The sequence below is a fragment of the Haplochromis burtoni genome, unplaced genomic scaffold (assembly GCF_018398535.1).
Source record: "Haplochromis burtoni strain Fernald_Lab_line unplaced genomic scaffold, NCSU_Asbu1 Contig_395, whole genome shotgun sequence".
Lineage (NCBI taxonomy): Eukaryota > Metazoa > Chordata > Actinopteri > Cichliformes > Cichlidae > Haplochromis > Haplochromis burtoni.
This window is the reverse complement of record NW_024582756.1, coordinates 136596-150446: the sequence shown is the minus strand read 5'-3', so window position 1 is coordinate 150446 and position 13851 is coordinate 136596. Positions and strand designations below refer to the sequence as shown.

The window sequence follows — 13851 nt, the reverse complement described above, 5'->3', positions numbered from 1 at the left end:
TGTGTGTGTGTGTGTGTGTGTGTGTGTGTGTGTGTGTGTGTGTACTTGTCCTACTTGATGAATAAAGTTTCTATTCACATGCTCATGGAACAAAGCTTCTGTAGAGTTCAAGCTACTGTTGGATATCCTGTTGATATCACACAGGCCCATTCTTTTGACCGTGTATGTGTGTGTTTGTGACACACATAGCGGCCGTTGTAGAACTGCTGCATGGTTGTGGTTAATTACAGATTCCTTTTGTGTAGCTTACAGTGCTCTGTGTGTGTGTGTTTCTCTGTGTTTTTTGAGTAAGATGCAACATTTCAGCAGTATCCAAGTCACTGTCATACAAATACCTTTGTTAAAATGCAGCACTGAGAGGATTTTTCTACTTTTGCAGTGAGATTTTCCACTGTGACTCAGAGTACTGTCTTTAAAAGTGATTTTATCCAATTTTGACAAAATATTTATCACGATATATATTTGAAAATTTTCTATAACGATATAGCTGACGATATAATTGATGCGAGACAAAATACTTTACAACTCCACAACTTTATTAGTGCAAAAAACCCCCCATCAATGTATTTTTACTTAAACAAGCAGCTGTTTCTTATGTGCATTTAAGCTATATAAAAATTTAACAGTGCAAATGCAAATTCCTTGCTGACAGTTTAACCAAAAGGCATTTTGGTTGAAAAAGAGGTTATACGCACATAATACACAGTACATAATACACAGTACGTAATACTCAGCGAGGCTCCTGACTACGGTAGCCATAATGCTCCGACAATCCATCGAGTGGTGCGGCTTCGTAGCTCAGCAAAGTCGTACTAAAACATTTTTTGACAGATTTTTGAGCGCTGTGTACCACATAAAATTGGTTCGGTAAGAACTGTAATAATGACGGCCCGCTTGCATGCTCTACCAAAAAAATGTGCTGTGGTGTGTCTGACGGACGAAAGCCAAACCAGTTCCACACCACTGAAGTTGCACCATTTTTACAAACCAATTCTGGTTCATCTGTTTCGTTCAATGCTCCGCTTTCGCCCTTCTCATTCTCCGTTGCCGCCATGCTTTTTTCGCCATGTACGTATGAAAACAAAGGCACTGGCGCATGCGCGTTTTATCCATATTCTATCGCGATATTTCATTTTCTTACCATTACCTAGCATTATACCGGTATTACCGTGAATGGTATGATATGGTCCAGCCGTACTTGCATATGTTCAAAAAGCCGCCTTCCCACATTTTCTTTTTACATTTGTTCATGAGTGCTCTGATTAGTGCCTGAAAGAAAAAGCTAAGTGTGTCTTAGCTTACCCCTAATTATAGAGTGGCAGTCATTCAGGAGGGGTTCAGAGTACTCCTCCAAACAAAGTTAGTTGAAGTGCTTCTGATGAGATTGCGTCTTGGGCGAGGAAGTTCAGGCATGTCCCAGCTGAGAGGAGCCCTTGGGCTACTAAATATCTGGGTTGCTTTGGCAGCACCATAATATTCCTGCAGAAGAGCTCGATTGATGGATGGGTGGAGTTTGGAGGCCATGTCTTCATCATCATGTTCATCAAACTGTTCTTGTGGAGTTCTCTTGCAGCAGGGCGTTTGTCCTATCGGTGCATGTTTGTGTGTTTCCGTTTGTGTTTCTCTTTTTCGTTGGTGTCTTAAGCTCAGAATTAAAGGAGCGAAGCATGGCAGGAATTTTGTCCTGTGAGTGTGAGAGAAAAGACGGAGAGGCAAGTGTCAACAGGGTCATCTATTTTTAGTTGTCCTTGTCCTTTGCTGTCCTTCCTGCCTGGGCACAGACATACAGGCGCGCACATACAAATACACACATACTGACGGCAGGGCATCAACACATCCAACTGTGTGTTTTTATTTTAGCTTCTAATCTGATTCAGCATATTTAAAATGGTTTACATATTTTCTCGTAGAATTTTAAGATTTTTATCACATTGACAGCTGACCTATGCACTAATAACGACAATGGGACAGTGCTGTAGTGGCAAACATGCAGTTCAGTTCTGTTTGGTGGTTAAAAGTAGCAACAAGCAGCCCAAAAATTTGAAGCACACAGTCTGCTATCGTGTTAATAGTTTTTGTATAACTTTAGTAATGTAAACCATCTACTTTTCCCTTTCCTTTTTAGTACCTAGCCAGAAATTGGACTCATGCGTACAAATGACTGACCAGTGTTATAGCTCAGCCTGTCAGCCAGTTACAACCTTTCTTTTAACCTGGAGCTTGAACATGTGTCTTACCGCATTAAATTGGATGCCATAAATGGCAAGCATCACTTCTTGCTACATCTGTAAGTAGACTTTCCCTTTTCCTAAAGCTTTCTGGACAATGTACTTGTTGTGGTGTGATTCATTTTTTTTTGTTTTATAGTGATTCCTTTGTGTTGGCAGGATTTTACAGAATCTCATCAGCCAACAATGTGGTTTTGATTTGAAAACATGGTTCATATAAGCCGAGAGACCCGCATGGGGCTGACACGTGTATGTGCGCGTGCATAAATGTGTGAATATATATGTGGATTTATGTGTGTCCTGTTGTGTCATTGCTGCCAAAAATGCTGACTATAGGGGCGCTGGTCCACTCCTGATGCGTATCTGTATTTATGAGCCAGAGTAAAAAGTTACCTTATCACGCTGTTTGCCAAAGTGTAGAGTGAGACTCTCCAAGGGAAAGTAGGTTAAACAGAATTTCGCACTTTGATTTTTATTTTTCCGTCACATTTTTAAGTGATTCAAGGGGGAAACAAACCTTAAACTTTCATGCAAAAGTGCTATGATGGTGTGTCTGAAAAATAATGCAATTATATCAAATTATTTTTGTCCTGTCTTAATGATGATACTTTGCTACAAATAACAAAAACAGTGTCCGTTTCAATTTTCTCTTAGAAAACCTGAAAGATCTTATCTAGGAGATAAGATTTCTCGAAGGAATTCTTCTTAAGGCTAGTAATATTACTTTTTTTTTTAAATTTTACTTCAATAGGACAATAACGGCTGGGAGAAAGACCAGGGAAGACATGCAGTGAATGGCCTTGGGGCCAGATTTGAACTCAGGCCTCTGCAATAGCCTTGCAGCATATGAGTTGTCTACTTTATCTAGTGTGCTACACACTGGTGTTTATAATGTATTTGTCGACGTGCTTGGGGTTTCCATGACATGAAAATGAGATTTCTAGGAGGAATAAAACTTCATGTTGTGTTCAAACCTTTAGTTCTTTTTATGTTCTGTTTATGGGCTACCAGTTCTTCCCTGGATGGAAAGTGCTGATTTTTTTGCTGACATACTTATCAAGTGATATACTTTTTTCATGGGGTCAGGAAGGTTTGGATAGTTTTTTTTTTTTCCCTTTAAGAAAATTTAAAATCACCATTTAAGAACTGCCTTTTGTATTTATTCAGTTTATCTTGCTCCAGGTTGTCTAATGTTAGAATTTGTTCAATGCTCTGAAACATGTAAGTGTTTAAATATGCAAAATCAGAAAGGGGCACTGAGTGTGTGTGTGTTTAGTTTGTGGTTAGTTGTGATTTGTGTGCAGGAGAGCACACAGAGTGGCTGAAGCCGGAGAGGAGAAATCATCGATGGGCACGTTTCACTCACGGGGTGCTGAGAAGAACTGTCAGTGGGAATAAAGGAGGGGGAAAAAAGAAACTGTCAAAAAGGAGACCTAAGGGAGGTGGAGGCCAAAAATAAGAGAGAGGAGACGTAAGAATGAGAGAGTGTAGAGAGAGATATGGTTTTATACAGCTCAGTAGATGTGATGTCACTATTGCCAGGGCTGGATGTGATTCCCGCTGAGGCCACCCGTGCTGAAAATAAATCACCCATGCTACTACACAAAACAAATAAGTAAGTTTACTGAAATGTGTGATAGAAAGCAGGCGCCTCGGTTACCTAAGATCTGGCTCATAGATACCTGAGATCACTCAGTGCAGCCTCATTTGCCAATATGTAATGGCAGTGATTATAAAGCCTGAAAACAGCATGTTTAATCATTGAAACCTAAAAACACCCTGAAACGTTTGAGAGCTGAGACCTGCTGGCTTTCAAAACGACTGAAGAAAAGGTTATATTACTTTATGTATGCTACTTATATTAGTTAGTTATTTATGCTGTAAATTCACTGGCAATATGACATTATAGACGACATTTGGTTTTCATTGCAATTTTCTATTGGAAAAACATATTTGCTTCACTATATACATGTTTACCTTTAAACATTGTTATATATTTAATTTTATTAAAATATGTCACATGATTTCTGTTATGTAATTGCAGCAAAATATTGAGAATTGGGGAAATACTGTGAAAGTACAGTGGGTTGTTTTGTTTTTTGGACACTGACTGGCACCGTAAAACCGCAGTTTATCCTTCAAGTTTGGAGTGTGGTCTCATTTTGGTCATACTTTAGTTATTTTGATGACACAGGGCCACTGTGACTCACTGCTCACGGACATCCTAAATGTTTTTTTGAGTCAGTCCGGAGAGAGAAAGTGGTCTGTGTGCGTTTCTCTGTGCTAGCGTGCACGTTTTTCTGGCAGCACATTTAAGCGGAGCTGCTGGGCCTGCGTTTCATTTCTGTGACTGGCAAACTGCACTGATCTACACGGAGAAGCAGTGGTATTTACTTGAACATGGCCAATTACTCTCTGTCTTTCTTCTGTCTGCGCTTGCTGTCCTTTCCCTGACTCCCATGCGCATTTTCATGAAACTCTTGATCTCTCCTCTTGCGTTTTTTTTTTATTTTCCTTCCTTGCCTGGATTTAATTATACTTTCTATCTTTATTTTACAAAATGCCACAAATACATATTTGCTTGTGTAGCTTTTGTATAAATTTTGTCCTCCTCCCTATCGTCGTGGGTTTCCCTGCTGAAGCTGACCGCGTCATGCATAAGTTTCTTTTCTTTTTTTGAATGTTAAAGTAAAAGAACACTTTATTCAGTATGAAATGATAATTATTTTAATCCATTCCTTCGGGGTCGGTGTCAGAATGGCGAGCAAGCCATTGTTGCGGGGTGCTGTTCCACAGCATGCGATTTACAAGAAAGTTATGTAAAGTCTGTTTCTTTTTTGTGTGTCTTCCTCTTCATCCTTCCACTATTTCATCGTGATCCTTTGAATGTTGCTGACCTAAGCCAGTCAAGCAACAGGAAATGTTGTAGTGGAGGTGACCCTGCGTTGAGTTTAAATGCAAGGGAAGCCAAGCTCGCCGTGAGTGTCTGTCTCCTAGGAGCTCTTAGCGCCTCATGTATTATTTGAAAGGCATCCAGCTGTCTAAGGCTTTTCAGTTCCTCGCCTGGCTAATGTGACTTAAGTCGAATGGAACTTTTTTTTTTTTTGCACTTTTCAGCACGAACACACACAAATATATGAGCTGTCAACCTCCATCACTGACGCCACAGGGGACCCACTCGTGTTGTCCGCCTTTCCACTCACTTTCAGTACCTGCATTAAAAGCATAATCAGGACAAAACAGCTATTCTCGTCCATAATCTTATCACATTATTTAGAACTAGGTTTTCTAGAGTTCAGATTAAGATTTTTCGGTACAGCTTGTTATTACATTATTACAAACTCACTTGAAGTAAGGTGGACCACCATAAAATATGACCTTAACGTTCTTATTTTTTCTGTTCTCTCAGGTCTGTCGACAGCGAAGAGGAAGTTTGCTGACTCTCTCAATGACTTTAAATTCCAGTGCATTGGAGATGCTGAGACGGATGATGAGATGTGCATAGGTGAGTGTGCGGATGTGAAATCCAATACATTCGGTGCACCAGAAGAGGAAAGCCTCTAAATAGACATCAAATGATGTTGTATCATGTCTCGTCACTAAAATAGAATAGCCAAATCAGCGTTGACTTCAAGGTCAGCTTGATTTTCATTTTAGTGCTGCTGGACAGGAAACTGATGAGTCTCAGATTAGGTATCTGCCCTGAATGTGCTATTTTTGTTAAAATATCAAAGCTTATTCTGTACTTAATAAAACTACTGGCACATTTTGAAAACGAGTGTAATTTTGATCCATCTGACTTGTGGCTTAAAATAGTTCAAAAATTGAAATGATTATCAGCAGCTGATGGACAGTCTAATAGTAACACTGTAAAACAAGGAAAAAACTGGACATTGGCTCAGATTTTGCAGCCCTTTCGGTATAATTTCATTATTTTTGATAGCTACAGTTAGTCTTCATAAATTTTGTAGTTATTTCATGAAATAAAATGTCATTACACAAAAGTTTGTGATATTGGTGTGTAAAATATGAGTTCCCTGAACTCATCCGGCTGTTTCTGCTCAAACAGCCTGCTGTGTGAGAGTCTGTGCAGTCACCACACCCTCTCTGTGTCAGTCTGCAGCTCTTTGCTGCCCTGATTCTGACCTACAACCCTGCTGTTGTTTCACTATCGCTGGCTATCTTTCCTGAACAGCTTGGTGCTCAGCTGGATTGCAGCACTGTTGCTGTTAGGCTATTCATGGCGAGACTCATGTCAAAACCCATCTTCATCTCTCTGATGCTATAATAAGTCCTCTTAGAACAATGTGGAAAAAAACAATAGGTACTGATTTACGTCAATGTGTCAACATGAAAGAGTTTAGATTAATTGTCAAGCTTTGATTGCACAATATGAGCCGTATTACAATTTTATACTATTTTTAAGACATCGGGATTTATTTGTAGAAAGAACTTTGTCTGCATTGTCTCAATAAGTCGGACACATTTGTTTGTGAGTATTATACGCCACCAGGGCTTTCATCTGTCATGGATTTTGGTTATAATTGTTATGGACTGAATTTGTAGCCCAGGGTGGATGGTGTTAGATTCTGTGGTCTCTCTCTGGATGTCATCTCTCCTTTCTGCAGATGATGTGGTTATGTTGGCTTCACTGAATGATGACCTCCAGCTTGTGGTTGGGAGGTTTGCAGCCAAATCTGAAGCAGCAGGGATGGGAATTAGCACCTCAAAGTCTTGAGTTGCTGCTCTAAGTGTGGGAGTTAAAGAATTTTAGGGTCTTGTTCACAAGTGAGGGGAGAAGGAAGGGGGAGATGGACACACATATTGTCAGCAGTAATCTGGATGTCGTACCTTCCTGTTGTGGAGAGAGAGATGAGCATGAAAGCAAAGCCGTCCGTTTACCAGTTGATCTACATTCCTCACCTTTGGCTGTGAGTTGTGGGTGTCAGATCACAGGTGGCAGAAATGAGCTTCCTCGGTAGGATGTCTGAGCACTCCTAGATAGAGTGAGGAGCCCAGCCATTTGGGAGGAATTTAGAGTAGAGCTGCTACTCCTCCACATCAAGAGGTGCCAGTTGAGGTGGTTTGGGCATCTGATTGGGATGCTTCCAAGGTGCTGTGTTTTGGGCTTGTCCCTGTAGCTGGAGACCTCAGAGCTGACCCAGGACACATTGGAGAGATTACATTTCCCGGCTGGCTTGGGAGTGCTTTGATGTCCCCTTGGAACAGTTAAAGTAGGTGACAGGGGAGGGAGGGCTGTGGTCTGGTCATCTGTACTTGGACTAATAATGGATGAAAGAAGCCATGTGTAGGGTGTAGTGTCAGCTGACAGTACAGATTGCACCCTGATTAATTTCTGTATTCTGGTGATGCTAGAGTTGGTGCTAAAACACAAAATGGAAAAGGCCCTCTGTATGGTTTGTCCATTCTGGGCTTCTATAGAAGCACCTGGACGTGTACCTGCAGGCTCTGTAGATAAAGAGCTTATTCTGAGGCAATGAAAAATTGTCTCCTACACTAAAAATTCAATTCTACGCTAATGAAAACACAACTACAATTATATCACATTTCTGCCATTAGATTCCACTCAAACCTGGACGTTTAAGGCCTGCACCTACTTTTTAATAGCCAAATACAAAACCTATAATTTACAGAAACATGAAGTTTGATGTTAATGAGGATAAAATGGATAACTGTGGAATGGATTATCACAGTGCGCATACAATTTCTGCATGCCTGTGCATAAGGAACACATGTTCTGTAGGCACACTCTTCAATTACTTGAGGTGCGCTCAGTGTGCCTGAAGAACAAGTCTGTGTGTTCGTGTGTGTGAAGTGTTGGACAGGGTCAGAGGCAATTGAAGTGGAAACTCTGACCTGAACAATGTAGCTGTGGCTCGTTTGCCAGTGAATGGGGTAACCTTGCACCGATCCATGCTGACTGTGAAAGCACCATAGAAACAAACCCTTTAAGTTGCGGTTTCATTTCCAGTTAATTACTCTGCTATGTCATGAGTTTAGAAACATTTCGAAACTTCTAAATAAGTGGTACCGAAGCAGAAACAAAGCACCTTTAACCTCTTTACTCCCCGATAGCTGTATTCTGTTCGATGCTTTTCCCTTGCATCTTTTTTTTTGTCTCGCTCTTTATCAGCATTAAAAATAGCAGTGCTTTGCCTTTCTGCCTCTTTTTTATTTTCAATGATCTCTTTTGTCTCTTTCTCATTCACCCCATCTACCAACATGACTGTCCCTAGCCAAGTCACTTCAGGAGTTTGCAGCAGTTTTACAGAACCTGGAGGATGAACGGACACGAATGGTGAGTGACCTATCTAGCTATATTGTCTATATTATAGGTTATTCTTAATGAGAGTGAACGTTTGGTCTTTTATAACCACGGAAACATTAGTCCTCTCCAGAAAATGACTGGCGGCTGTGATAGAAACTGCTGGTACAAATGATACAAATATTAAAATACCTGGTGTATACTGGCGTGTCTGTAACATGGATTTTTATGGTGTGTATATCTGCCTTGTAGATCGAGAATGCCAATGATGTGTTAATTTTGCCGCTGGAGCGGTTCAGGAAAGAGCAAATCAGTGCAGCCAAGGTAAGAAGGGTGACAGTACATGGGCCACAGAAATGACTTTTAACTGTACATGAGCTGTGGGTTTGTATTGATACATGTATGCTAGCATGAAGAATAAATCAATAATGGCCTTTAGTGCTTCTGGAGCTATTAAAGGATCTGTGTCAGACAGCACCTACTCAAAACATACAGATCAGAAAAACATTCAGATTTTTCTCTCTTTTTTTTGTTCTCGTTTTTATTGTTTTTTGTGCCTTTTGCTGGTTGCCAGGGACACATGCATACAGTTTCACATTAACTCGTGAATGCAATGCCTTCGATTTTGAAACTTTGCTTTACCACAATACATGCCCATTGTCTGGCCTGTTTAGCTGTTGGTAAACCGCAATATGTAATCACGTTTAGAAAATTTAAATGATTAGAGGAGGTGGATTTTGTTTATACATTGAAAAGAGGTCATTTAAGCCCATTGATAGGTGGTAGCCTGGCAGCATGATAATATCATAGTATATCATGCATAATTAAGTATATGCGGATATGAATAAGACATTATTGTTGTAAAATTAAAGCAATAGCACATTTTCATATAAGGTGCTGTACGTGCATAAAGTCTAAAAACGGGTCATTTGAGCCTGTTTTTGGGTGGTGGATAGGCAGTGTGATGGTGTCACAATATATCATTCAAAATTCAGTTTTTCTCACAAAATAAACACAATACAAATCCTTTACAGGTGAGTAAATACTAAAAACGTGATATTTTAGCCCATTGCTAGGCAGTTGCTTGGTAAGATCATGGCATTATAGCTGATCTAGGGTAAGAACCTTCAGCAGCCCAAGACTTTGGACTACATGTGTGTCTGATGCTCTAGGAATAATTTGCAGAAATTGTTAGAGTAGATGTATGTACAAGATTTTTAATCCAGAGAAACACTCCAGTTTACTCTCACCTAGTTAGCATAATATCTGACTTTAATACAATAATATACTATAATTATACTATATTTACCAGAGAGTGTCTTGTTGCATTTTTAAAAAAATTGGCTATATAGTTTGTAGAGTTGTAGAGAGATTGTTCAGAATACAGGACAGCCTTTAAGAATTTCCAAATACACCAATGATAGAATAGAAGAAATATAAAGTACAATGCTTAAAGATTTTATTTTGATGATAAAATTTCGTGTTTGGAACTCAAACACATGAGTTTAGTTACAGTTGTTGTTACCGCTGCACAGTGACATGGAACTAATAGGTGCTTTTCATGTATGCTTGGAATAAAAGGCAGCACACTTCTCACGAGGCTCAGGGTCTCCCTCTCCTTACGTGATGGGTGTATGTTAAGGTCTGAACCATTACTAAATGACCTGGATAAGAGATTAGAGGAAGACATAAATGCTGCCATAAATCACTGATTCCCTCTTACGTGCAGGCTGGGCTCCCTCTAGCAGGTCTGTGTGTGATTTATTTATTTTTTTTAAAGTGTGCTTAAATCTCTTCATTTGCTTCTTATTCTATAGAAGTAAAACATAAGTATACAAAGTTTTTTGATGTTATGATTGTGTTAATTTTTATTTTTTCACACTCCAGAAAAATAGAAATCCTTTAAAAAGATAAAGGATGAACACTGAACTGTACATTTTTAAATAATGCCGGCCCCTGTGCGGTAAATATACCACGCCTCAGCGTCTTTAATCTCCTTATATAGGGTCATGGTGTGCTTGCTCCATGCTGTCATTAGCCATAGTGCGGCAGGGGGTTCCCCTGATGCATTCAGTGTTTTATCAGTACATGATCTATTAAAACATGCCCGTGTTGCAGGTCACTGTCTGATTTTGACATTATGGTCAGATTAAAGTGTGAAGCATAATCACTTCAGTTAAGTCACCGCGAGTGATGCACTAATCCTAGTTTAGCCCCAAAAGAACCGATAATATCTTGGCCTGGCACAGTTTCACCTTGTCCCAAAGCTGCAGAGCTGGCAGCCGTCTTGCAGTTGGACCAGTTTGACCAAAATAGCAGCGAATGGCTAACAGATAAAAGATAAATATGTTTAAAATGTGTGTGTGTGTGTGGGGGGGGGGGGGGGGGGTTACACATCACAGTTTATTTAAGGAAAACTCAAGGTTCAGATTCTAATCTTATTCACAGAGGAATTCACACCAATCAGATTACTGCAGCCAGTAGGAAACATTAGACAAGAAGTCTTTACATAGAGCTTAAGTGTAAGACTAAATTTAAAAAAAAATGCTGTTTGCAATTCAAGGTCTTTTTGTATAAAAACACTTCACTCATGCAACAATGACGGATTTCTGTTAAAACACACTGAGAACATCATCATTTCCAGAAACCCTTTTAGTTGTTGAGAATACGTTGTCAGGAATCACTTTGCTCTCGTGTTTGTTGTCAGTTATCCCCTTTAAAGTCATTCCAAGCTGCTGCGAGTGACAGCAAGTGCTGCTTTTGTTAAAAAGGTGTGTTTTAATAATGCACGTCTTGTAAACAAAGGATTGTTGGTGCATTTGTTGGCTTTAGATTTGACTGGGACTTCTATGTAACTGTTGCAAAAGAACCTGATTTGATCTGTGATGAGTCAGTCTGGTGGGGTATGGTCTTGCATCAAAACATTTTCAATTACCTTATATTTCTGGGAAAAATTAAATAAATAAAAAAGGAAGACATTTTATCATACTGTGAAGACACTGCCACCTGCTGGCTGAGGGTGGAAGTAACCTAAAGTAAATGAAGTTTAACACCTTTAACTTTTTAACCCAAGCGTTAGCGAAAATAGAAACAAGTCATTTTAATGTTATAAAACCTTTCCTGATGATTTGTCTCACGCAAATGAATTCCTTTCACAAAGGAAGCCTGTCTTTTTTTTTTTTTTAGTTTCAAATTTTTCAAAAGGCTGTAATGAAATCTCTAATAACGAACACATGGGAGAGGGCTGCCACGACGCTCGTTTCAGACATGATTTCCGCAGAGAATATGACAAATCAGAGAGGCAGACTTTAAACAGAGGCCTTGTTGTTTAGAGGGGCGTTCATCATTTCTGATGCTTTCCGCAGCTGCTGTCTGTTCCTCCTCTGGCCAAGAGCACTCAGCTTCTTGTTGCTGAAACCAGCTCGGCAGTGAGCAGAGATCATCTTACAGTACACATCGTATTATTTTAGTGCCAGTTCCAACGTTGTTAAAGAAATGGTTAAAAGGAATAATAAAGGCAAAATGAAATCAGCAAATGCACATGCGGCTCACTGATGTTCAGAAATTTCTCTTTGACTTTTGAAATAAGTCCAAGTTATTTTTTGTTTAATGACCAAACAATTTAATATATATTGTTTTGTCTTGTGTATATATATCATTTAGAACAGAAGTGTCAAGTATTCACATTCAGTAAGCACTTCTCTCATACCCCAGTTTGTTGCTTCAAAGTAAATAAGATTAACAGGCTGGTTTCTCTTTATGCGTCTTACTGTACTGCTATCTCTATCTTCCTGTTGAAGTGACACGTTTTTAAGTTTAATGATCCTAATCTGACTGGTAATTCCAACATTGCCTGTGTAACAGTTTCTTTCCGTTGCTTTCATTCCATAAATACACACCCTGAGCTCTCTGTCCCAGGTTCATCATCTATCAAAACATGTCTGTCTCTCATGTCGCTGATCTCATTTCTGATGAAACAGTCTGTTGTTTAATAACCAGCTGTGCTCCCTGGAGGAAAACATTCATTCATTTACTCCCTAAAAAAAAGGGAATTTGTTATTAAAAGAAATCTGCATTATATGAAGTTTTGCTGTGCTCCCTGTTCTCAAATCCCGACTGCAGATAACTGCTAAAATATACTACAGCATGTACACCAGCATTATGAAGAGGATCAGAGTACATGTGTTGGTTTATTAAAACTGGAGAAAAACTCCCCGGTACAAGTGTTGAGACAGTTTCGTTAAGCTCAGCCAAAAGATTTGTATTTTATTTTTAATTTTTCCCCCCTGTGACAGGACGCCAAGAAAAAATATGACAAAGAGACGGAGAAGTATTGTGCAGTACTGGAAAAGCACCTTAGCCTCTCAGCAAAGAAGAAAGAGGCACATCTACTTGAGGTAAGATGCCGTGTCTGAGTTTAGACCTTGCTGGTTTCTCTGAGCGAGCAGGTTTTACGTGTAACCCTTGATTATCGGTGTGTCAGTTTCCTTAATTTCCTTCTCTGTTGTAGGCGGACAACCAGGTAGATAACGTGAGGCAGCATTTCTACGAGGTTTCTTTGGAATACGTCTTCAAGGTGCAGGAAGTCCAAGAGAGGAAGATGTTTGACTTTGTGGAGCCTGTAAGATGCTACTAAAAAAAGTTCTTCTTCTTCTTTAAAGATGTTGCACACAAACTTTCTTTTTGTAGCAGTGATTTGTGTTATAGTCACACTTTAAGATAACCAAGCACATTAGCTACTCAGTGCTAACTTTTGTTGAGGTATTCTCTGTTTTCCCTTACTTCTTCTAAATTGTCAACCTCTTGCTCAGTCTTCCTGTTATGTTTTCTTTCCTCCACTCAGACATGTGCATTAATTTTTTCTGACGTACCTTTCCCCCTATCCCCGTGTTGTTCATCTTTTTTTAATCTTTACCTTCATTCTGTTTTTTTTTCTTCTTCCTGTAGCTGTTGGCATTTCTTCAAGGCCTTTTCACCTACTATCACCATGGCTACGAGTTGGCAAAGGACTTTAATCACTTCAAGACCGACCTCACCATCAGCATACAGAATGTAAGATCAAGTACACACACATACAGTAGTGTATCAATGGGGCATTATATCATTTTTGAAGACTTTCTCTATTCTTAACCATATTTACTACTTGTCTAACCATAATCTTAACCATGACCCAAATTGACCTTAAAATCACCTGATGAGTACTTCCTGTTGTTTCTCCTATAAGGAAAACATGTCTCCACAGTGCAAACAGCAGATAACTAACCTGTTTGTTGCCACTTGGTTTTCCAAAGAAAATTGTTTCTATGTTAATGACCCCACAGCTAATTTAATTTATTA

The 13851-nt window shown here is 39.4% G+C and overlaps 1 protein-coding gene across 2 annotated transcripts in view; it reads left to right on the top strand.

The window, feature by feature from the left end:
* Positions 1-13851, top strand: part of LOC102304029 (rho GTPase-activating protein 26) — an 81406-nt gene that overhangs the window by 35484 nt on the left and 32071 nt on the right. For both annotated transcript variants that reach the window (XM_005944210.3, XM_042212829.1), the window contains exons 3-8: positions 5638-5733; positions 8486-8547; positions 8767-8838; positions 12810-12911; positions 13025-13135; positions 13462-13566. In XM_005944210.3, coding sequence (XP_005944272.1) covers positions 5638-5733; positions 8486-8547; positions 8767-8838; positions 12810-12911; positions 13025-13135; positions 13462-13566 — 548 coding nt within the window. The remainder of the gene's footprint in view (positions 1-5637; positions 5734-8485; positions 8548-8766; positions 8839-12809; positions 12912-13024; positions 13136-13461; positions 13567-13851) is intronic.